This window comes from Salvelinus fontinalis, chromosome 8, assembly GCF_029448725.1.
Source record: "Salvelinus fontinalis isolate EN_2023a chromosome 8, ASM2944872v1, whole genome shotgun sequence".
In the NCBI taxonomy this organism is placed as follows: Eukaryota; Metazoa; Chordata; class Actinopteri; order Salmoniformes; family Salmonidae; genus Salvelinus; species Salvelinus fontinalis.
The window spans coordinates 3,216,680-3,242,233 of record NC_074672.1 but is presented as its reverse complement, the minus strand read 5'-3'; the positions used below and the strand labels follow the sequence as shown (position 1 = coordinate 3,242,233).

At 44.3% G+C, this 25,554-nt stretch overlaps 1 protein-coding gene across 7 annotated transcripts in view; it reads left to right on the top strand.

Annotated features, from left to right (window-relative positions):
• Positions 1-1,545: 1,545 nt before the first annotated feature.
• The window catches only part of LOC129860378 (liprin-alpha-3-like), a 55,127-nt gene continuing 31,118 nt past the window's right edge, over positions 1,546-25,554 (top strand). For 2 of the 7 annotated variants that reach the window (XM_055930740.1, XM_055930736.1), the window contains exons 1-13: positions 1,547-1,780; positions 3,707-3,941; positions 5,164-6,318; positions 12,259-12,360; positions 12,901-13,065; positions 13,229-13,303; positions 13,420-13,479; positions 13,666-13,791; positions 17,915-18,007; positions 19,386-19,438; positions 19,885-19,978; positions 20,284-20,418; positions 20,643-20,726. In XM_055930740.1, coding sequence (XP_055786715.1) covers positions 5,992-6,318; positions 12,259-12,360; positions 12,901-13,065; positions 13,229-13,303; positions 13,420-13,479; positions 13,666-13,791; positions 17,915-18,007; positions 19,386-19,438; positions 19,885-19,978; positions 20,284-20,418; positions 20,643-20,726 — 1,314 coding nt within the window. In that variant the 5' untranslated portion in view covers positions 1,547-1,780; positions 3,707-3,941; positions 5,164-5,991. Of the gene's footprint in view, positions 1,781-3,706; positions 3,942-5,163; positions 6,319-12,258; positions 12,361-12,900; positions 13,066-13,228; positions 13,304-13,419; positions 13,480-13,665; positions 13,792-17,914; positions 18,008-19,385; positions 19,439-19,884; positions 19,979-20,283; positions 20,419-20,642; positions 20,727-25,554 lie in introns of all 7 variants that reach the window. The other 5 variants (XM_055930741.1, XM_055930739.1, XM_055930742.1 and 2 more) reach the window with 5 other exon arrangements.

The following is a 25,554-nucleotide window of genomic DNA, read 5'->3' as shown; positions in this document are numbered from 1 at the left end:
CACGCTCAAGGTCCTAAACGATATCATAACCGGCATCGTTAAGAGACAATACTGTGCAGCTGTATTCATTGACCTGGCCAAGGCTTTCGAATCTGTCAATCACAATATTCTTATCGGCAGACTCAACAGCCTTGGTTTCTCAAATGACTGCCTAGCCTGGTTCACCAACTACTTATCTGACAGAGTTAAAAAATCATACAATGTGATTTTCTGGATTTTTGTTTTAGATTCCGTCTCTCACAGTTGAAGTGTACCTATGATAAAAAATTACAGACCTCTACATGCTTTGTAAGTAGGAAAACCTGCAAAATCGGTAGTGTTTCAAATACTTGTTCTCCCCACTGTATATTTACATTTAAGTCATTTAGCAGACGCTCTTATCCAGAGCGACTTACAAATTGGAAAGTTCATACATATTCATCCTGGTCCCCCCGTGGGAATTGAACCCACAACCCTGGCGTTGCAATCGCCATGCTCTACCAACTGAGCCACACGGGACCTATACAGTATATATATTTATATATATTTATATAGTATTTATATGTATTTATATATATATACAGTATATATATATAAATACTCAATTAAATAATTTTTTAAAAGTTATAACATTTATCAACACAATTTTAACAGTACATGACATACATAACAAGTCTGTTCACTGCAACAATATCCATAGCTTGTCTCAAATATAGCATGAAGCAAAAAGGGTTACAACACATTTGCTGGTACCACTTTTATATAATATTTCTTACTATCTTCAAAAATGAAATACGTTTTTATTTAACGTGTGCCTTGCACAAACGTATGTGTCTGTATTTGGTGTGTGTGTATTCGGTGTGTGACTGTCAAACCTCAGATGGACAAAAACCCATGGGCGTGGTCAAACGTGGGCGGAGTCCATCGTTTGACTCCGCCCACATTGAGCCCGGCCCTGAATCGCACGCCACAGTCAGGGGGACTCGCACGCCGCAGTCAGGGGAATCGCAAGCCGCAGTCAGGGGGAATCGCAAGCCGCAGTCAGGGGGAATCGCACGCCGCAGTCAGGGGGACTCGCACGCCGCAGTCAGGGGGAATCGCACGCCGCAGTCAGGGGGAATCGCAAGCCGCAGTCAGGGGGAATCGCACGCCGCAGTCACGGGTAATCGCACTCCACAATCAGGGGGAATCGCACGCCGCAGTCAGGGGGACTCGCACGCCGCAGTCAGGGGAATCGCAAGCCGCAGTCAGGGGGAATCGCACGCCGCAGTCAGGGGGAATCGCACGCCGCAGTCAGGGGGAATCGCACGCCGCAGTCAGGGGAATCGCAAGCCGCAGTCAGGGGGAATCGCAAGCCGCAGTCGGGGAATCGCACGCCGTAGTCAGGGGGACTCGCACGCCGCAGTCAGGGGGTATCTTACGCTGCAGTCAGGGGGACTTGTAATTAAATCAGGTGTTTGTTTGGCCTCAGTGTGTGTGTTTTGTGTGTGTGTGTGTGTGTGTGTGTGTGTGTGTGCGCGTGCGCGCGCGGAAATCACAGAGAGATGTGGAGAATGCTGAGAGGATGTTTCTTTAAGACCTATTGCCTTCCAATCCGAAAGAGGGGGAGGCTATGGTAAGGTGGTGTAGCGCCCCTCCCCGCTCCCTTATGCCGTTTACATGTGCAAAGGAGAGAGACAGGGGGAACCATATATCTGGGTATTTGAAAGCAGCACAGGCACGGAGGCATAATCCGCGGAGAGGTGTCCGAGACATATTTAACGTCAGATTTGGACAGTATGAGCATCGCGCGATGACTGTGGTAAGGATGTAACTTCCACCGCCCCTCCCAACCCATTTTCTTATGGCATGAAACGAGAAGAGTCTGTGAAAATGTGTGCGTTTGTGTGTGGCCCGATAACCAGTTAGCCTATGTTGATTGTGTTGTCAGGAAGGGAGGGGAATATAGGAGGGTGTTAAATACATACAATAAACGATGCAATAAATATAAACGAGGCACCTGTACTGTACTTAACCTACAGGTGCGTTAGCAACACACGTTAGCAACACACACCTCGATGTATTTAGGGCGCTCACGAGAGAGAGAGAGAATGTAGCCTACAAATAACGTTATATGTAGCCTATGCATTGCCAAGTTCTTCTAAGCCTATAATAAACTAATACACTAGCATATAAACTACCGTTATTAAGCAACGATTTCCAAGAATAAGCATTATTTTAGTGCTTTTCTCTCGTTTGTCTCTGGAGTAAATTGTATCAAATGCGTGACATGTATTTTGGATCCCGTTCAGTGTATTTCTGACGTGCTGTTCTCCAGAAAATGAGTAGCCTATATCCTATGGCATGATGAGCGTTAACCATCGAGATATCTTCCTGCAAACTGTGGATGTTTTTATGAACATTCAGGAATGTCTGTAGTTGTGTGGGGCTGTGTGTGTGTGTTTTATCAAATTATATTTTTCTTTCCATACATTAAAACATGGAAGTAGTCTACAGCTGTCATCTCCAAACGCCTCATTTTCAGCACTGAAACACTGTTGGTGATGCGATTAAAAACATGTTTGATTGTCTTTCCTTCCTTTGATTCTGTCTCACTCTGCCCAGCTGCCGACAATCAGTTATTGATTTCAATGATGCGTTTCGTGATAGGAGATGGATTTAAATAGGCTAGTTGTGTTTGCTATTGTGAATAATGTGGCACAGGACAAACCGCCGCTGTCTCAGTCATCATTAATGTGTAAAAATGTCAAGTAAATAATTTAATGTGTGCGTAAATGCTGAGTAGGCTATATAAGACAACATTTATGGTGAACAGATCATCCCCCACTTTCTTCCAATGTCGGTAATAGCGAAAGGCTTGGCCACACTCCCCTCTCTCCCCCAATGTCTGGTGAACAGCGCTGTGTAGGCTGCCTTGCTCCTTCCTTCCTCATCAATCGCTCTGTCTCGCTCTCTCTCTCTCTCTCAAACGTTTCATATTTTCCTTATTAGTCCCCCATTCGTGGATAGCTGCTATTTTAGTAACCTAATACTGTACAAGATTGAGGCCTGCTCCTAATTGGCTATATAGAGAGCAACCACGAGATGGCCTACTACTCTGGGCTTGAAAGAACAACCACAAACATGCTAGGAATGTGACAGCTATAGGGTGTTGACAGAGATGATGAGGGTGATGGCAAGTATGATGATAAATTGTATACAGAGATAATTTTGTAGCTGTTCAATGATGCAGTATTAGTCAGTGTGTCACGTGCAAAGAAGACATGGTCCTAGATGACCAACTAGCATTCATAAGCTGAGTACGCTTAAAATCAGCCTCCCCTATCAGCTGCCCCTATCGTCCTATTCTTTCCAATGAAAAATGATGGAATATCTTATCACAAGCCCAATCATCTTTGACTCCTATATAATAATTTGTCCATCATTTGGGACTTTGCTTGTCTTGAGAGTTTTGTCGCTTTTGTATCCTCGTGTCAACTGTTTGTAATTGCCATTAACATGTTTGAATAGCCTACCTCACAAAGATAATGAAAATACTACTACATTACTATTGGTATTATATATTGTGGAAAGGCTGGGGCCACATCTAGTACTTGTCCTGAAGTGCAGGGGCCAAATGGTCACATTGCCTGGTTGTCCAGTCTGTTTGTGCTTTCATCATATGGCAGTGTTCTGCATTGCTTTTGAATGTGTCTCTGTAAATATCTCTAGTCCTCTGTCTCTCTAGTCCCCTGTACAGGCAGTGCACTGGCCATCACTAAGTACCCCTACCTCAGAGCTGAATCAGGTGTGTCAGTGCTGGGCTGGAACAAAAGCCTGCACACCGAGTAGCTCTTCAGGACCAGGGTTGGAGACCACTGCCCGTACCAGTAGAAGGATGGCATGAGAGACAGCCTTGGTGGTCCTCCTTACCTCTCCTGGATGAGATGGACAATGCTGATATAGCAGCAGGAGTAACCCAGGTGCAGTAGGTGCTGGGTGGGTTACAGTTTGCCAGACATCCTCTTCCTGGCAGGTCATGGAGGGAATGCTATAGTGGTTACCCAGACTGACTCATGGTTCTGATGGCCTGACTTGCCTTATCTACAGCCACCACAACATGTAATAAAATGTAACACTGGTCCTAGACCAGTGTTATTCATTACTGGTACTGACTGGGGACTCACAGGGTGTGCAGGCTTTACATCTATTTCAGCACTAACACACCAGTTTCCAGACCCCGATTTATTAAATGAATTATGTGTTAACAAGGGGCAGGGACATATGCCTGCACAGCCTGTGGGTGCCCAGGACCAGGCTTGAAGAAAAACACTGATCTTTCCTTAGATCTCTATTTTAGGCCTATCCTCTCTGTTCACAAACCTAAACTGGACAGGTGTGGGAAACAAGCTTTTTCATCCAGTCACCTTATTGATCTGTGATCATTAGATAAATATAAGGGAAGGAAGGGTGTGTAAAGTATTGGGACACAGGCTGGGAGTTGTAGTCTTCCCGCGCAGCCCGTTGTTGTTACTGTACCACTAGTAGTCTCTCTCGAAAAGACTACAGAGCCACTATGTGCCGGTCTGCCCCCCAATCTGGAGAGGTGAGGGTCTGGAACTGGGCATGTCTTCAGCATTTAGATTAGGTTACATAGGTCTGCGTGGTCTCAAAAGCCTGCACACTCCGTGTCTCCCCAGGACCAGGATTGAATCAAATAATCAGCAATTTTTTCAAAACTTGATTAGCTGAATCAGGTGCATGAGTGCTGTATTGGTGCCTTGCACACGCTTTGTTTGTTTAATCACAGAGAATACACTAAGATGTTTAACACACTAGATGTGGTCAATATCTGGGTCATGTTTAGTAGGGAGAAAACATGTAGAAATGGGGAGGTACTACCAATAAGAACACAGATCGTTTTGTTTTCCAGTGTAAAACATTTGCTAACACATGCCCTGCTGAACACGACCCAGGTCCCGCACCTATATTTCATTACATATTTCGTATCATTATCTGTCCATGTTTGAGAGATGCTTGAGATTACTACACTTACAGTACATCAAGTTACAGTACAGGTTTATGTTGTGGAATTGTCTTACAGTAGTTGTAGTACTGGCCTAGCTTGTCTTTTCCTATGTTGTATACAGTGCATTAACTGAGGTGGGCCTAGTATGACACTTTGTCTATCTTTATTTCTTTCAGCTATCGCTCCGGGTGTTGTGAAGACCCAACCTGTGGATCCAGTCGGAAGGTGGGCCTTCCACTATCCATTCCTGCCCTCCCTTTCCTCAGCCAATGCTAGACTCCTACCACAGCCCAGTTTCACAGAGATACTTCCTCCTTCGGTCATTCAAGAGCACATAGATCAGGGATTATCAACTAGATTCAACCGCGGGCTGATTTTTTCTTGAGTGGATGGGCAGGGGGCCGGAACTGACCGCAAGAAGCCCAAACAGATATAACATTTGACTAAAACATAATAATTGTAGCTGATTTGCTGGTGATTTTACAGTCATTTATGTCCAAAAAGAAAGAAATAACAATTTTCTTTGCTCTGCAAACTTGGGGGGGCCAAAAAATATCACCAGAGGGCCAAATTTGTCCCGGCCCCGCAGGCCGCCAGTTGAGGAACCCTGACATAGTTCCTTCCTGGTAAACAAAACCCAGGTTGTTGCACAGTAAGAAAAAAGCAGCGAGAGAGAAAAGTGCACTAGGCCTATTTATTGGTGTTGTTTTGGAGAGAAGAAGTAATGCAATAGATGGAATCAGAAGGAGTGAAATGGAAGCGTCAAACATGATTAAAAGCTATTTTTTACAAAGAAAAAAGGAACAATTTATATTTTTTATACACTGTCATTTCAGTCAGAGATGAACAGACTCAAACAGAAGATCTCGTTCAAGTAACAGACATTCTGTCAACGAATCACACGTACACACACTTTGACCCACCTGCACACAGGGCTTTTGGGTAAACACAAACTCCCAACATAGACGTTTTCTCTCAGAACCCGCCACACACTCTCCAGTCTCATGATGATGTGCGAAGTGATGCCCACCATTTCGGAGGACGGGCGCGGTGGAGGCCCCTCCTCTCCTGGGGTCGGGGCTGGGGGCCCTGGTGGGGCCATAGAGGGAGGGGGCTACGGTGGCCGAGGAGAATCAAGGGGTGGGGGTGATGAGGGAGGCAGCACAGGGAACCTGGAGTCCCTGATGGTCAACATGCTGACCGAGAGGGAGAGGCTGCTGGAGAGCCTGAAGGAGACCCAGGACAGCCTTGGGACGGCCCAGCTACGCCTCAGAGAGCTAGGCCATGAGAAGGACTCCCTCTCCAGACAGTTGTCCATCGCCCTGCCACAGGTAGTGTGTGTGTGTGTGTGTGTGTGTGTGTGTGTGTGTGTGTGTGTGTGTGTGTGTGTGTGTGTGTGTGTGTGTGTGTGTGTGTGTGTGTGTGCGTGGGGGGGTACAGTATGTATGAGTGGGGGTACAGTCAATGTATTTTCATGTGAGTGAGTATGTGGGTGTGATTGGCATGTCTGAGTGTGTATTTGTGCGTGCGTGTGTGTGTTTGTGTGTGGTGCGGGTGTGCGTGTGTGCGACTGCATATGTGTGCACGTGTGTTCATGCATGCGCATGCTTGTCTGTGTATGCGTCAGTTGCAGAGCAAAGCTGGCTCACAATAAATCCCTGCAGTGGCAGATCAGTGTGCTCCCCCATATAGAGAAAAACGATCAAGTGTAGAGAGGGACGTCAATTAATTCCAGTCCTGCCTCTTTAAAATAACCGGTATTGTACTTACACATGGAGAGGATTTGTGCTTGTGTTCCCTTTTGTCTTTTTGCTCCCTTACTGTCGGCATTTTCTTTGAGCTATTTTTCATCTCAGATTGAGGGAAACATTTGTTTGTTTTTAGCACTGTAATTACCATACAGTCATTGGTAATAGGTGTAATAGCCTATGGATCTGATAGGACATTATAAAGTAGTACTGTGTTCATATTTTTCATTAGATTGACCTTCATGGCCACAGTAGGTGTAGGGTAATCTACTTCAGTGGGCATATATACTAACTTTGTACAGTCGTGGTCAAAAGTTTTGAGAATATGAATATGCAAATGTTTGAGAATACAAATATGAATTTTCACAAAGTCTGCTGCCTCAATTTGTATGATGGCAATTTGCATATACTCCAGAATGTTATGAAGAGGGATCAGATGAATTGCAATTAATTGCAAAGTCCCTCTTTGCCATGCAAATGAACTGTATCCCCAAAAACATTTCCACTGCATTTCAGCCCTGCCACAAAAGGACCAGCAGACATCATGTCAGTGATTCTCTCGTTAACACAGGTGTGAGTGTTGACGAGGACAAGGCTGGAGATCACTCTGTCATGCTGATTGAGTTCGAATAACAGACTGGAAGCTTCAAAAGGAGGGTGGTGCTTGGAATAATTGTTCTTCCTCTGTCAACCATGGTTACCTGCAAGGAAACACGTGCCGTCATCATTGCTTTAAACAAAAAGGGCTTCACAGGCAAGGATATTGCTGCCAGTAAGATTGCACCTAAATCAACCATTTATCGGATCATCAAGAACTTCAAGGAGAGCGGTTCAGTTGTTGTGAAGAAGGCTTCAGGGCACCCAAGAAAGTCCAGCAAGCGCCAGGACCGTCTCCTAAAGTTGATTCAGCTGCGGGATCAGGGCACCACCAGTATAGAGCTTGCTTAGGAATGGCAGCAGGCAGGTGTGAGTGCTTCTGCACGCACTGTGAGGCAAAGACTTTTGGAGGATGTCAAGAAGGGCAGCAAAGAAGCCACTTCTCTCCAGGAAAAGCATCAGGGACAGACTGATATTCTGCAAAAGTTACAGGGATTGGACTGCTGAGGACTGGGGTAAAGTCATTTTCTCTGTTGTTTGGGTCATCCGGAAAAAAGCTTGTCCGGAGAAGACAAGGTGAGCGCTACCATCAGTCCTGTGTCATGCCAACAGTAAAGCATCCTGAGACCATTCATGTGTGGGGTTGCTTCTCAGCCAAGGGAGTGGGCTCACTCACAATTTTGCCTAAGAACACAGCCATGAATAAAGAATGGTACCAACACATCCTTCCAGAGCAACTTCTCCCAACCATCCAGGAACAGTTTGGTGGCAAACAATGCCTTTTCCAGCATGATGGAGCACCTTGCCATAAGGCAAAAGTGATAACTAAGTGTCTCGGGGAACAAAACATCGAGATTTTGGGTCCATGGCCAGGAAACTCCCCAGACCTTAATCCCATTGAGAACTTGTGGTCAATCCTCAAGAGGCGGGTGGACAAACAAAAACCCACATATTCTGACAAACTCCAAACATTGATTATGCAAGAATGGGCTGCCATCAGTCAGGATGTGGCCCAGAAGTTAATTGACAGCCTGCCAGGGCGGATTGCAGAGGTCTTGAAAAAGAAGGGTCAACACTGCAAATATTGACTCTTTGCACCAACTTCATGTAATTGTCAATAAAAGCCTTTGACACTTATGCAATGCTTGTAATTATACTTCAGTATTCCATAGTAACATCTGACAAAAATATATAAAGACACTGAAGCAGCAAACTTTGTTTGTGGGATCTTGTCTAGGTATAGTTGCCTGTGAGCACTACTCTGAGCTTCACGTTTCGTTTGTTCGCTTTATTGTTTTTGTTCTTTAAGTTTCTCTTCCAAATAAAAGGATGGAAACATACCACGCTGCATCTTGGTCCACTTCTTATAACGATCGTGACAGGTACAAGAACAAAAAAATCTACTGGCAGCGCAGCAGTCAATTTTCACAGGCCAGTGACCAAAGAGAAGGCGGCAACCATAGCATCTTATTATCTTAAACTAAGCAAAAAAAGAAACGTCCCTTTTCAGAATCCTGTCGTTCAAAGATAATTTGTAAAAATCCAAATAACTTCACAGATCTTAAGTTGTGCCCTACACTGTTTCACATGCTTGTTCAATGAACCATAAACATTAATGAGCATGAACCTGTGGAACCGTCGTTAAGACACTAACAGCTTACAGATGGTATGCAATTAAGGTCACTGTTATGAAAACTTGGGACACTAAAGAGGCCTTTCTACTGACTCTGAAAAACACCAAAAGAAAGATGCCCAGGGTCCCTGCTCATCTGCGTGAACGTGCCTTAGGCATGCTGCAAGGAGGCACGAGGACTGCAGATGTGGCCAGGGCAATAAATTGCAATGTCCGTACTGTGAGACGCCTAAGACAACGCTACTTGGAGACAGGACGGACAGCTGATCGTCCTCGCAGTGGCAGACCACATGTAACAACACCTGCACAGGATCGGTACATCCGAACATCACACCTGCGGGACAGGTACAGGATGGCAACAGCAACTGCCCGTGTTACACCAGGAACGCACAATCCCTCCATCAGTGTTCAGACTGTCCGCAATAGGCTGAGAGAGGCTGGACTGAGGGCTTGTAGGCCTGTTGTTAGGCAGGTCCTCACCAGACTTCACCGGCAACAACGTCACCTATGGGCATAAACCCACCGTCGCTGGACCAGACAGGACTGGCAAAAAGTGCTCTTCACTGACGAGTCACGGTTTTGTCTCACCAGGGGTGATGGTTGGATTTGCGTTTATCATCGAAGGAATGAGCATTACACTGAGGCCTGTACTCTGGAGTGGGATCGATTTGAAGGTGGAGTGTCCGTCATGGTCTGGGGCGGTGTGTCACAGCATCATCGGACTGAGCTTGTTGTCATTGCAGGTAATATCAATGCTGTGCGTTACAGGGAAGACATGCTCCTCCCTCATGTGGTACCCTACCTGAAAGCTCATCCTGACATGACCCTCCAACATGGCAATACCACCAGCCATACTGCTCGTTCTGTGTGTGATTTCCTGCAAGACAGGAATGTCAGTGTTCTGCCATGGCCAGCGAAGAGCCTGGATCTCAATCCCATTGAGCACATCTGCGACCTGTTGGATCGGAGGGTGAGGTCTAGTGCCATTCCCCCCAGAAATGTCCAGGAACTTGCAGGTGCCTTGGTGGAAGAGTGGGGTAACACCTCACAGCAATAACTTGATAATCTGGTGCAGTCCATGAGGAGGAGATGCACTGCAGTACTTAATGCAGCTGGTGGCCACACCAGATACTGACTGTTACTTTTGATTTTGACCCCCCCCTTTGTTCAGGGACACATTATTCCATTTCTGTTTGTCAAATGTCTGTGGAACTTGTTCAGTTTATGTCTCAGTTGTTGAATCTTGTTATGTTCATACAAATATTTACACATGTTAAGTTTGCTGAAAATAAACGCAGTTGACAGTGAGAGGACGTTTATTGTTTTGCTGAGTTTAGTTATCACTGCGTAATTCAGCAGCGAGCTTTGTGCGGGAAGATGTTAAACATGAAAGAGGTGATGGATGTTGCGATGAAGATTGTGCGTTCTATTTGAGCGAGAAGCCTACAGCGGAGGCTATTTCGTGCTCACTTAGAAGAGACTGAAGCGGAGCACACAGACCTGCTGCTGCACACGGATGGTGGCTGAGCCGAAGGACATTTTTAAGGAGAATCAGTGAGTTGTTGCCTGAAATCAAGGAGTTTCTCAAGGTCTCCAAATATGCAGAATATGCACTGCTAGAAGACACACTGTGGCTCCTGTATTTAGCTTTTATTTAGCTTTTCTCACTGACCTAACTTATATGCTTAATGAATTGAATGTAGAGCTGCAAGGAAAAGGCAAACATGTCATCGACATGATCAGCTCTGTGAACACTATTAAATGCAAACTACAACTGCTCACAAGAAAGCTTCAACGTAAGGACCTGCACTTCTGTCAACACATGCATTCAGAGCTTGAACGTCAGGGCAAGGATACTGCACAGCTTGACAGTGCACCTTACGTGGAACACGCGCAGAGCATCTTATCTGAGTTTGACATCTTATCTGAGTTTTGTCGTTTCACTGATTTTGCATCACTTGAGCCTATTGCCACTTATGTGTGCGTTCCGTTTGGCACAGACATAAATGTGGAAGTCATTGCCTCCAAAATGGGATCACTTTTTCAGTTGGACACAACTGTAGCAGAAACTGAAATTGTCACCCTTCAAAATGACATCCTACAGACATCCACAGTTTATGTTATGTTTTTATTAATATGTAGTTTAATTAATGTATGCTTGGTTTACGGAGCCTCAACTGCACACACACACAGCTTATTCTGAAAACAAGATTTTTGAACGGTACCCCAGTACCATTCTGTGATTTTTAGATTAGAACTAGTAAGTGTACATACAAGTACACAACACACACTCTGTACAATAAACAAAGCATACGTGAACTGTACAGTATATAGCACACAACTACTAATTGGACCGTGTGATAAAGGGTATGTTTGTATGCCACTCTTTAAATAGGAGTTCTGAATGGAGCCCAAAGTCTCTCAATGATCACACAGACAGCGAGAATGAGAGAGATGGAATACAAATAAATGAGCAGAGATGCCAAGTGAAATTCTGACCCTTATCCAAATAAGGACCAACCCCAGAAAGCAGTGCCAACAATCCTACTGTGTCACCATCTGTATACTCTCCTTCTCTTATCTCTGACTCCCATCGCTGTTGCATTACATTTCATGCTGCATGTTTCTTTGTGCCATGTTGATGACAGCAATTGTTATCGCTTACATTGCAGCATACGCATTGTCACTGTAGTCCTCCAGTCGGAAGGTAGTCAAGTGAAAAGGTCCTCAGCTTGTGCCTCCAAAATGAACATTATAAAGCGTGTGCTGCCAAAACCAAGCTTCATTTGGGGGGTTTCCTTTTTCTTCCAAAAAATAGGGATCATTGTCACTTTTTTTGGAAGGGTAAGGATCATAAGGAATCATTAGCAAAGTGTTGCATGCTGTGTTACCTTCGGATGGCAAGATATTTTACTCACACTGTCGTTGACAGTGTTTCCAGTTAGTATTGTAAGTGACATATCAATGCTGTGTTTCTCGCCATTCCAGTGCCTTTCAGTGCCGTATCATTGTGTAACTCAGTGATTTAATCCTTGAAGGCCAGTTGACATAGGCGGCTCTGAGCCTGATAGTGTCACCGCAGCGTAATCTGTGTCAGTGTATCAGTACATGATTATTATGCTTGCTTACTGCTTCAATGTCTGCACGTGTGTGTGTGTGTGTGTTTTCAGAGTTGGTTGCACACCTTGCTGATTACAGTATATTTCCTGTAATATTGCGTCTACATTGATTGAGCATATGTGAGCATGTTACAAGTCGTCCATATTGTTCATGAATGCTTGGGGGTTCTGCAGGAGTTTGCTGTGCTGACTAAGGAGCTGAATGTTTGCCGGGAGCAGCTACTGGAGAGGGAAGAGGAGATTTCTGAGCTCAAGGCGGAGAGAAACAACACACGTGTAAGCTGTTTATCAGCCATTTTACTCCTTAGCACTTTCCCAGCAGTTGTGTTTGTTCTTTCTCAGCCATTGTAGTTGTGGTATTGATTCATTCTATTACTCCCTCTTCTCCTCCCTAGTACACACTTTCACATTTTCTCCCACCGTCCCTCTGCCCTCTCCTTTTTCTCCATGTTTCTCCCCCTTCTCTTTCTGCTACCTTATGCTCTTCCACTCTTATCTACTCCCTCTAAACTCTGTCATTGTGCCACATTGTCTCTCTCTCTCTTCCTCTGCCTCTCTTACCTTCTCTGTCCTTCTTTTTCCTTCTTCCTCTCCACTCTCTTTTTTCTCCACCTCCTACTCTGCCTGTCTTTCTCTCCTTCCCTTTCCTCCGTCTCCATCATCTTCCGTGCGTCGCCAACTCTTCTGCCTCTCTCTCTTTCTCCCTCTACCTCTCCCTCAATCTCTTTATATGCCTCTTTCTGGCTGTCTCTTTCTCCTACTCTCTTCCCCCCCTTCTCTCTCTTTCCATCTTTCCCTCTCCCTTCCCATATATAGTTGTTACTAGAGCACCTGGAGTGTCTTGTGTCCCGTCACGAGCGCAGTCTGAGGATGACGGTGGTGAAGAGACAGGCCCAGTCCCCAGCAGGGGTCTCCAGTGAAGTGGAGGTCCTCAAGGCCCTCAAGTCCCTGTTTGAACACCACAAGGCTTTGGATGAGAAGGTGGGCGACCAGGGCCACCAGGCTCCCATTTTGGGTCTCCATCCCACTCAAAAGCAGCTACTGTAGCTTTCCTCTCAACAGTCGCTTTACTGTTTGGATGAAGGGATCCAGACAGACACATTTCTCAGCGTTTCTCATTCGTTTCTCATTTTTTGGCCCTAAGGTTCGAGAGCGACTCCGGGTGGCCCTTGAGAGAGTGACTCTTTTGGAGGATCAACTACAAGCAACAGCACAAGAGGTAAAAGCCATACGGGATACACATGTTTTATTAGAGCACGTTATATCTCAATTTCTTGACAATAAGAAAGATGCAAATGCATTCACTCTATTTTTTGACATTTACCGCTCTTGCAGGTAATCTCTTTAAGAGACCCAATTAAAAGACGGCAACAAGGGATGGACGGCGGGAAAGATGTAAGGCGGATTTATGCACGTTGGTTCCAGTATTTAAGTTTGTTAGCGTCCAAACGTTAATAACAGTACTACAGTATATAGTATGTGGGTATTATAATGTGTCTCGTTGATATTCAACATGGGTCTAATCGATCTCATTTCCCGTCGCTCTCCTTTCTCGAAATCCATCGTCGCCGGCGACACCAGCGCCTACCCAATGGGCCGTCTTCTGGATTGGACGGTGAGATTGACAGACAGAGAGAAACGGAGATAGAGCGCCTAAGAGCTGAGCTCGCCCAGCTGAAAGAGAGACTGGCCCTGATGTGTCGACAGGTGGGTTAGAGAGCGAGAGAGTGAGAGAATGTAGCCTATCCTACATGTTTTGGTACATGTATGCATTTCCTACACTGTAAGTTGTTTCTGTAATTTCAACAGTAAACATTTTTAAAATGCACAGTAAAATACTGTAAATGTGTTTTACAGAATTAATTATGGCGCATTGTGGGAAAATGTTGTGGGCGGTGAAAGAGTCTCTGGCTCATTAATGTATTTTAAGTAGTGCCTTGTAAGAGGCTATATTTGTTGCATCCGTGAGAATGCTGTACCCCAACAGAAAACAGTAATATACTGTATTTTAAGGATTTCTTCAATCCTTGTCCTGAATATCACTGCTAGTAATTTTCTGTAATTCAGAACACAGTACCATACTGTATTTTTTGAGCGACGAAAACCATGAGCGACGAAAACCATTACACTAGTGTCTCATTAATATATTCTGAGCGGTGTCTTGTAAGAGGTTATATTTGTTGCACCTGTTAGTGAGAATGCTGTACAAATTTAGCTAATATGTGGTAGTGGTTCCCTAACAATTAAATGTATGTAGGGAACAGATCAGAGTGCAAGTGATATAAAACACCAAATATCAGTTAGTGTGCTGGAAAGTAAAACCATCTAGTACTGAGTCGGACACCCCTTTGCCTCCAGAACAGCCTGAATTATTTGGTGCATGGAAACGTTGCTGAATTGGTATTAAGGGACCTAACGTGTTCCAGGAAAACATTCCCCACACTATTACCGCCACCAGCCTGTACCGTTGACACCAGGACGGATGGGGCCATAGACTTACGCCAAATCCTGACTCTGCCATCAGCATGACACAACAGGAACCTGGATTCGTCAGACCTGGCAATTTTTTCCCACTCCTCAATTATCCAGTGTTGGTGATCGCGTGCCCACTGGAGCCGCTTCTTTCTGTTTTAAGCTGATAGGAGTGGAACCCGGTTGCCCATTCGTGACAAGAACCGACAAGTTGTGCATTCCGAGATGCTGTTCTACACACCACGGTTGTTAAAAAAATATATATATATTTCACCTTTATTTAACCAGGTTGGCTAGTTGAGAACAAGTTCTCATTTGCAACTGCGACCTGGCCAAGATAAAGCATAGCAATTCGACACATACAGCAACACAGAGTTACACATGGAATAAAATAAACATACAATCAAGAATCAGAACAAAGAAAACAAAACGTCTATATACAGTGAGTGCAAGTGAGGTAAGTTAAGGCAATAAATAGGCCATGGTGGCGAAGTAATTACAATATAGCAATTAAACACTGGAATGGTAGATGTGCAGAAGATGAATGTGCAAGTAGAGATACTGGGGTGCAAAAGAGCAAGATAAATAAATAAATAAATACAGTATGGGGATGAGGTAGGTAGATAGATGGGCTGTTTACAGATGGGCTATGTACAGGTGCAGTGATCTGTGAGCTGCTCTGACTCTGACTCTCTGGTTGTACTGTGCCATTTGTGCCCCACCTGTTAGCTTGCACAATTCTTATCATTCTCCTTCGACCTCTCATCAACGAGCTGTTTTCACCCTTGTTGTTTGTCACACCATTCTCGGTTAACCCTAGACACTGTCGTACGTGAAAAGCCCAGGAGGCCGGACGTTTCTGAAGTACTGGACCACTGGTTAATATGTCACTGGGTAATTACAGTAATATTCTGTAATTGTAATTGGTACTGTAAATTAGATTAGTCATATTTGTGGTACCGTAAAATGGATTACAGTAGCTGTACTGTAAAATAAATGAAAGTGACTTACTAGCCAATTGCTGCCAGTATGTTACTGTAAATTTACATTAAAGGTTTTACAGTGTAGTTTATTTAAGTGATAATGCCCGAGAAGCCGGTGTTTGGATGATATATAATGCCCTTCGAGGCATTATCACTTTTATACAACGGGTTACCAACATATTCAAATAATAATTGACATATTTTCATTAAAAACGTTATTTTGATGAATGTATTCATACTATTTCATCCTTCCACAAGATATAGTCCCGAAAGAAATCTAGGGTTGCGACCCAAGCCGGCTGGTCGTTCGTTCTATTGGTTCGGTTGCCAGAGACGGGACCCAGTAGTTCAGTCTTTTTGTTCTGTATCTCTCGACGCGACCCAGTTGTTCGTTCTAAATGTTCTATTGCCATACTGGCTGGCAACGTTCTTATGCTTTGCTTGCTAGCTAGCCAACTACGGCTAACTTACGGTCATGTCAAACAGTGTGGACAGAATAACAACAGTAGCTGCATTTGTTAAAGATGTTTTCTTGTGACATTTATTTGGATACATCATAACAATGAGTTAATGAGGTACGATTTCACCTGGCATAGAAAATTTGCTTTCTTGTTAGGACACTTAGAGGAGCTAACGTAAACTCACGTAAACTCGTACATCGCCTTGGTCCGTACAATGGCCCTTATTTTAGCGCCCCAAAAACGTAATACTTCCAGATCAACTGTAATGTCAATACCATTGTAAAGCACAATTGCTCCCCTTTCCAACATTATCAATTACATGACCTAAACGCTGCCCGTTTCTGCATAATTCAAGCAGGCAATGAGCCCCGTCGGGTCTTTTTAAAAATGGCGGGTGGGGAAGCGAAACTAATGCGTGATAGTGAGAAGGAGAGAGGTTGTGTGGTAAAATTGCTTTTTTTCACTCGATCTGTCCAACTTATCACCTTATCGCCTCTAAAATGTAAATAAAACACTATAAAGAGTTTATATAATGTGTCATTACATACCTATTTGACGGTTTGTGTCGAATTTGAATCGGGTTTTTAGGGCGGTGCTAAAGTGATCTTAGCTGTAAACAGCGGCTTTGAGAATGATGATAGCATGCAATGATGACGCAAAAAATGACTAGGTATCCCCCCTTACCCCCGTCACTGTCCATTTCTTGTTTTTAAACGATGAGAGAAGTGCTACACCTGGTGGAGAGAGATTGTAAGACATAAATAGTTGCTTTATGCGTGCTGTACATTACGACATGACACGTCATGATGTAACGGAGGGTCCGTTTTTTCAACTTTTCTCCAATACTATAGATCCATTACCATGTCGATCAACGCTTGAATAGAAACGTAGTTCACACCCCCGATTTTGAAGTCAACACAGTCGCTACAGTCCTAGTACTTTTCTTTGTAGCCTCGTTTGAATGTTGCGGTTGCGCACATTTGTACGGAATGGGGTGAGTTTACGTTAGCCAACAACACAGCTAACACAATAACTTCAAACCAAAGCTGGAAAGACCGCAAGTTAGCTGCACTTCGTTTCGTTTGACCCTTTTTCAAATGACATTTCTTTGTATATATCCATTAAAATGCCAGCTGATTCATGATTGACTGTCTGAGAAACGCTGCCTGCCTCTCTCTCGTCCTGACTCCCGATCCCTACACGTTCATTACTATGGGACAGTTGAATATTTTAATATTGAAACAATGTTGCAAATGTCGTAAGGTTTATACAAATCTCTGCTGTTGAAAACGAAATGTTAGTCTAAAAGAAATGTGAGATCATGTCTAGATGTTTTTTCTAGTGGAGATCAAGTTTATAAAGTGCCTGGCTGGGCTGATGAGACAGTGGATTGCACAGTCAGATGGAACAGAGTAAATATGCATTTTAACGTCATGGATTTAGCCGGTGGTAACTTGTGGAATAGACACCAGCTGGAATGCGTTTTTAACCAATCAGCATTCAGGATTAGACCCACCCGTTGAATAATATGAGCTTATTGCAACCTATACTGTTACAAACCATTCCCAACACTATTGTGTGAGAGAGTGTGAAAGAGAACAAGTGAAAGAGAGAGAAAAGAGAAGAAATGTAAAGAAACATAGAGTAGGTGGGGGGAGGGGAGGGGGGGTGTATGAAGATTCTTAAAACCAGTTCCCTTCTTCTCTCTTGTGGACAGTTACAACATTTAATCTGTTTGACAAAACCCACATCATTGTACATGACATTGTACATGACACTCTTTTCTATATAATTGCCAAAAACCTGCCTCTACCCAAACCAGTACTTCACGGCTTCACACATAAAGGCCCTCTATCCTGTTATAGTGCTTTATTGTCCCTTATCATCTTATTGCTCTTCCTCATGTCATTTCAGGTTGGGGAAATAGAGGAACAGCTTGCAGCCGCCAGGAGGGAGGTGACAAAGTCGGAGGAGGCCAATAAGAAGCTCCAGAGGGACGTGAAGGAGGTCAGTCGGGCCAATCTGTTCCTGACCAAGGCCTTTGGTCAGGGGTGGGAAACCTTTTTCGTTCGAGGGCCACATCGGTATTACGAAATTCAACGGAGGGCTGTAGTGATTTTTTTTATGACCTATTTGTTTGTCAAAATCAATTTGAGTGACAAAAAAAAGGACGGTTATTTAAAAATTATATAGGGCAATTATAATTTCTACATACAGTACTTTCTATCTAGTTTTAGATGCTCAAGTAAGGCCTGGAGAATCGATTTTTACACACCCCATGCCTTACATTCTATCAGTTCCCAAAGCCTCTCTGTTCAAGCTGCTTTTCTATCCCATTATGTGCATCCAATGCAAATATCTCAAAGCACAGAGCATAAGAATGCCTAGTATGAATTACGGGAAAAGATGCATTAATGAGTTATATTCATCATGGATCAGTGGCAATATATCATTTAGCTCCCGAGTGGCTCCTGAGTGGCGCAGCGGTCTAAGGCACTGCATCTCAGTGCTAGAGGCGTCACTACAGACCCTGGTTCAATTCCAAGCTGTATCACAATCGGCCACGATTGGGAGTCCAATAGGGCGGTGCACAATTGGCCCAGCATTGTCCGGGTTAGGGTTTGGCTAGGTTAGGCCGTCATTGTAAATAAGAATTTGTTCTTAACTGACTTGCCTAGTTAAATAATGGTTCCAAATATAAATGTAAAAGTCCAAACATGTAGTTAATGATGCATAATAATCTTTTGTCAGTTAAAATTGAGCTTACAGCACTCTGGTATTCCAAGGCTGTCTCCCATCCAAGTACTCACCAGGCCAGATCCTGCTTAGTTACCAAGATCAGACATGTTCTGGGTGGTATGGCCACAAGCATACTTGGCTCATCGCTGCAACTCCCCAATTGGCTCGTTAGAGGTGAAGGTCGAGTCATGCATGCTCCTGTGTTATATTCTCCTACATTCAATTCACATTTTCCACAAACTTCAAAGTGTTTACTTTCAAAATGGTACCAAGAATATGCATATCCTTGCTTCAGGGCCTGAGCTACAGGCAGTTAGATTTGGGTATGTCATTTAGGCGAAAATTGGAAAAAAAGGGGGCTTTCCCTAAGAATATATTATAATATTATTAAGCATGTCAATTAATATTGAATATGACAGAAAGAGTACCTATAAGACAAGCCCTAGGTGACAAAAAAGCCTGTGCACATATTAAATGACTGAACAAATGTGATAATGAATAGTCAATTCATATAAATGTGCACATTTCTCAGTCAAATGTTTAGGTTACCATTTTATACAGTTTGTGATATTCACAATGTGTAATGTATAATCATATATTTATTTGGATGATTAACCATGCTTCACTACATTTCTGCATCGTTCAGGCTCTGTGCCAGAGGGAGGATATGGAGGAGAGGATTACTACATTAGAACGCAGGTAACTCTATTTGATATGATACTGGCTTGTGTGATTTTTCATTTCCCCTTTTTCTACACCCAGTACAATGGTGCCAAACTACCAGTTTTTTCCCTCATTATCTGAAAAGCTGTCACCAAGGTGTCTCAACACATGTACCTTTCGTCTTTATCTCAATGCCTGGGTATTTTTCAATCGTTACAGCACACTGCAATAGTTGGCTTGTGTCTGCATACTGTACATACAGTGAAGAGCGGACGTGCATAACTAATGGTCAGGGATGTAGTGGAGCATAAATGCACATCAACTTTGTTTCGAAAACGTTTACACTCCTATTGTGCCAAATAAGCTTTGTTAGCGTTAACACTGACATTACTCGCTGCCGGTCATCGGCCCGACCAACGTTCACCGTTGGTGTTATCCACCTTCCTTACCATCACATCACCATGTGTCCATGTTGTTTGCAGGTACCTTAGTGCTCAGAGGGAAGCAACCTCTCTACATGACATCAAAGACAAGCTGGAGAATGAACTGGCCAGCAAGGAGTCACTGCACAGACAGGTAATGGTTAACAAACGACTACAAGGGTGGCTTACATAGATGTACAATAACCCTGTAAAAAGGAGTAGGTTATATCCAGAGTAGCATTGTCTTTTAATACTTAGGGCCAGATTCTTACAGCCAATTTCCTGTACCTAGATTTAAGTCATTCTCAATGGAGTATCTCCATTAAAAGTGTGTGTTAGTCCGGTACTAGGCTTAATCTGAGTCCAGAAAACCGGCTCTCGGGCTCAGACCTGGATTGTATAAAAATATCCCTGACTTCATCTGCTCTCTTCCCTCTTTCTCGTCCTGTGTGCTGTCAGAGTGAGGAGAAGAACAGGCAGTTCCAGGAGCGTCTGGAGGACGCCAAGCAGAAACTCCAGCAGACCCTGCAGCGGGCCGAAACACTGCCCGAGATTGAGGCCCAGCTCGCCCAAAGAGTGGCTGCCCTCAACAAGGTACTGTACTGGATGTCTAAGTTCACTCTGTTTGTTCTGTTTACTCATGTGAATATTTATGACTGTCTGTGAAACTGCTTGGTTGTGTCTGTCTGTCCACTTTCTACCGTCCGTCCGTCTGTATGACCTGAGTTGTCCTCCCTTTTGGCAACCCAACTATTTGTCCGTGTGTTAGTCTGAGTTTATATTTGATCTCATATACAGACACTATCTTTTCTATTTAGGCAGAGGAACGCCATGGAAACTTTGAGGAGCGACTACGACAGATCGAGGCACAACTTGAAGAGAAGAATCAGGAGTTGCAGAGGGTAATAAATGCAGTATTTGTTTGTACACTGTAAACCCCAATGTGCTGTCATTATTCAAACATTTTTAGGAAACCTGTTACACTAAATATATCTGAGTACAGTTACTTAAAGTGATTTTGGAGTCATTACTCAAATCGATAGAGTGGATGTGACCGTGTAGGGCAGGGCTGTCAAACTCGTTCCATGGAGGGCCTAGTGTCTGCTGATTTTGAGTTTATTCCTTTCAGGTAAGACCTAGACAACCAGGTGAGGTATGTTTCTTACTAATTAGTGACCTTAATTCATCAACCAAGTACAAGGGAGGAAGGAAAACCCGCAGACACTCGACTTTCCGTGGAATGAGTTTAACACATGCTATAGGGGGAACCAGATTTGAGTTGGACGGTATCAGCTTGCCTTTTCGAGTGAATTGCAGAATTACCACTTATGACTGCAATTGTTAGTGACAGACATTTAAAAAAAAATTATTTAACCTTTATTTAACTAGGCAAGTCAGTTAAGAACAAATTATTATTTACAATGACAGCCTACAGCTGCCAAACCCTGCCAAACTTCCACGTGGCGGTCTAAGGCACTGCATTTCAGTGCTAGAGGCATTACTACAGACCCTGGTTCGATTCCAGGCATTATCACAACCGGACGTGATTGGGAGTCCCATAGGGCGGCGCACAATTGGCCCAGCGTCGTCCAGGTTAGGGTTTGTCTGGGGTAGGCCGTCATTGTAAATTATAATTTGTTCTTAACTGACTTGCCTTGTTAAATAAAGGTTAAATAAAAAATAAAATATCTTATTTCTCAAAAATGACTAAATCCCGAGGCCCATTATCCTGCCATTCATTCACCGCCATCACCTCATGTTTCAGCATGATAATTCACGGCCCCATGTCGCAAGGATCTGTACACAATTCATGGAAGCTAAAAATGGCCATGGCCTGAATACTTACCAGACAGAGCATGTTTGGGATTTTCTGGATCGACAGCGGGTTCCAGTTCCTGCCAATATCCAGCTACTTCGCACAGCCATTGAAGAGGAGTGGGACAACATTCCACAGGCCACAATCAACAGCCTGATCAACTCTATGTGAAGAAGATGTGTCGAGCTGCATGAGGCAAATGGTGGTCACACCAGATACTGACTGGTTTTCTGATCCGCGCCCCTACTTAAATTTTTTTTTACACTACATGGCCAAAAGTCCTTCAAATTAGTGGATTTGGCTATTTCAGCCACACCCGTCTCTGACAGGTGTATAAAATCGAGCACACAGCCATGCAATCTCCATAGACAAACATTGGCAGTAGAATGGCCCGTACTGAAGAGCTCAGTGACATTCAACGTTGCACCGTCATAGGATGCAACCTTTCCAACAAGTCGGGGGGCCTTGTAAGGATCCAACGGCGAGTGAGTAATCCCCCTCTACCGTCAGTCCTATTAGCCAACGTGCAATCATTGAATAACAAAATGGATGAGCTCAGATCAAGGCTATCCTACCAACAGGACATTAAAAACTGTAATATCTTATGTTTCACCGAGTTGTGGCTGAACAACGACATGGATAACATACAGCTGGCAGGGTTTTCGGTCCATCGGCAAGATAGAACAGCTGCCCCCGGTAAGACATGGGGTGGCGGTCTGTGTCTCTGTGTCGATAACAGCTGGTGCACAAAATCTAATATTAAGGAAGTCTCAAGGTTTCGCTCGCCTAAGGTGGAGTATCCCAAGAGAGTTTTCATCTGTATTTTTCGTAGCTGTCTTTTCTACCACTACAAACTGATACTGGCACTAAGACGGCACTCAAAGAGCTCTATAAGGCTAAAAGCAAACAAGAAACTGCTCATCCAGAGGCGGTGCTCCTAGTGGCCAGGGACTTTAATGCAGGGGAACTTAAATCTGGTTTACCTAATTTCTACCAGCATGTTAAACGTGCAACCAGAGGAAAAAAACAAACAAACTCTAGACCACCTTTACTCCACACACAGCGACGCGTACAAAGCTCTCCCTCGCCCTCCATTTAGCAAATCTGACCGTAACTCTATCCTCCTTATTCCTGCTAACAAGCAAAAACTAAAGCAGGAAGTACTAGTGGCTCGCTCAAAAAGGAAGTGGTCAGGTGACCACTGACCACTTTCTGACCACCAAGTGGTCAGAAAACCCAAGATGACTTGGGTTTTGCTAGCTCAGACTGGAATATGTTCCGGGATTCTTCCGATGGCACTGACGAGTACACCACATCAGTCACTGACTTCATCAATAAGTGCATCGATAACGTTGTCTCCATAGTGACCATACGTACATACCCCAACCAGAAGCCATGGATTACAGGCAACATCCGCACTGAGCTGAAGGGCAGAGCTACTACTTTCAAGGAGCGGGACTCTAACCTGGACGCTTACAAGAAATCCCTCTATGCCATCCGACAACCCATCAAACAGGCAAAGCGTCAATACAGGACTAAGATTGAATCGTACTATACCGGCTCCGGTGATTGTCGGAAGTGGCAGAGCTTGCAAACTATTAAAGACTACAAAGGGAAGCACAGCCGCGAGCTAACCAGTGACACGAGCCTACCAGACGATCTAAATTACTTATATGCTCGCTTCGAGGCAAGCAACACGGAAGCATGTATGAGAGGATCAGCTGTTCTGGACGACTGTGTGATCACGCTCTCTGTAGCCGATGTGAGTAAGACCTTTAAACAGGTCAACATTCACAAGGCTGCACTCCGGACATGCGCTTACCAACTGGCAAGTGTCTTCACTGACATTTTCAACTTTTCCCTGACCGAGTCTGTAATACCAACATGTTTCAAGCAGACCACCATAGTCCTTTTGCCCAAGAACACCAATGTGACCTGCCTAAATGACTACCGACACGTAGCACTCACGTCGGTAGACATGAAGTGCTTTGAAAGGCTGGTCATAGCTCACATCAACACCATTATCCCAGAAACCCTAGACCCACTCCAATTTGCATACCATCCCCAACAGGTCCACAGATGATGCAATCTCTATTGCACTCCACACTCCCCTTTCCCACCTGGACAAAAGGAACACCCACGTGAGAATGTTTTTCATTGACTACAGCTCAGCGTTCAACACCATAGTGCGCTCAAAGCTCATCACTAAGCTAAGGACCCTGGGACTAAACACCTCCCTCTGCAACTGGATCCTGGACATCCTGAAGGGCCGCCCCCAGGTGATAAGGGTAGGTAACAACACATCTGCCACCCGGATCCCCAACACAGGGGACCCTCAGGAGTGTGTGCTCAGTCCCCTCCTGTAGTCCCTGTTCACCCATGACTGCATGGTCAAGTACGACTCCAACACCAGCATTAAGTTTGCCGAAGACACAACAGTGGTAGGCCTGATCACCGACAACGATAGGGAGAAGGTCAGAGACCTGGCAGTGTGGTGCCAGGATAACCTCTCCCTCAACGTGATCAATACTAAGGAGATGATTGTGGACTACAGTCAAAGGAGGACCAAGCACGCCCCCATTCTCATCGACTGAACTGTAGTGGAGCAGGTTGAGAGCTTCAAGTTCCTTGGTGAACACATCGCCAAAAAACTATCATGGTCCAAACACAGCAAGACAGTCGTGAAGAGGGCACGATATTGCCTCTTCCCCCCTCAGGAGACTGAAAATATTTGGCCCTGGTCCTCAGATCCTCAAAACGTTCTACAGCTGCACCATCGAGAGCATCCTGACTGGTTGCATCACCGCCTGGTATGGCAACTGCTCGGCCTCCAACTAACAAGGCACTACAGCGGGTAGTGCGTACGGCATCTATACCAGGCGGTGTCAGGGAAAGGCTCCAAAATTTGCCAAAGACTCCAGCCATCCTAGTCATAGACTGTTCTCTGATAACGCACAGCAAGCCGTACCAGAGCGCCAAGTCTATTTCCAAAAGGCTTCTAAACGGCTTCTACCCCCAAGCCATAAGACTTCTGAACAGCTAATCAAATGGCAACTTGGACTATTTGCATTGTCCCCACCCCACATTTTTTACACTGCTGCTACTCTCTGTTTATTATACATGCATAGTCACTTTACCTCTATTTTTTTATTTAACTAGGCAAGGCTTTAAGAACAAATTCTTATTTACAATGACGGCCTAGGAACAGTGGGTTAACTGCCTTGTTCAGAAGCAGAATGACAGATTTTTACCGTGGGGATTTAGCTTGGAGATTTAGAACTAGCAACCTTTCGGTTACTGGCCCAATGCTCTAACCACTAGGCTACCTGCCGCCCCTCTACATACATGTACAGTCCCAGTCAAACGTTTGTACACACTTACTCATTCCAGGGTTTTTCTTAATTTTTTACTATTTTCTACATTGTAGAATAACTGTGAAGACATCAAAATGATGAAATAACACATATGGAATCCTGTAGTAACCAACAAAGTGTTTACCAAATCAAAATATATTTTGTATTTGAGATTCTTCATGGTAGACACCCTTTGCCTTGATGACAACGTTGTACACTCTTGGCATTCTCTCAACGAGCAAAACAAAAGTGAGGTCCATACAGAAATGGTTTGTTAAGATTGGTGTGGAAGAACTTGACTGGCCTGCAAAGAGCCCTGCCCTCCACCATGTCGAATACCTTTGGGATGCATTGGAACGCCAAATGCAAGCCAGGCCTAATTGCCCATCAGTGCCCGATCTAACTAATGCTTGTGACTGAATGGAAGCAAGGCCCCTTCACAGAAGAGTGGAGGCTGGTGTAGCAGCAAATGGGAGCAGCAAATCCATATTAATGCCCATGATTTTGGAATGAGATGTTCGACGAGCAGGTGACCACATACGTATCGTAATGTATCGTGAC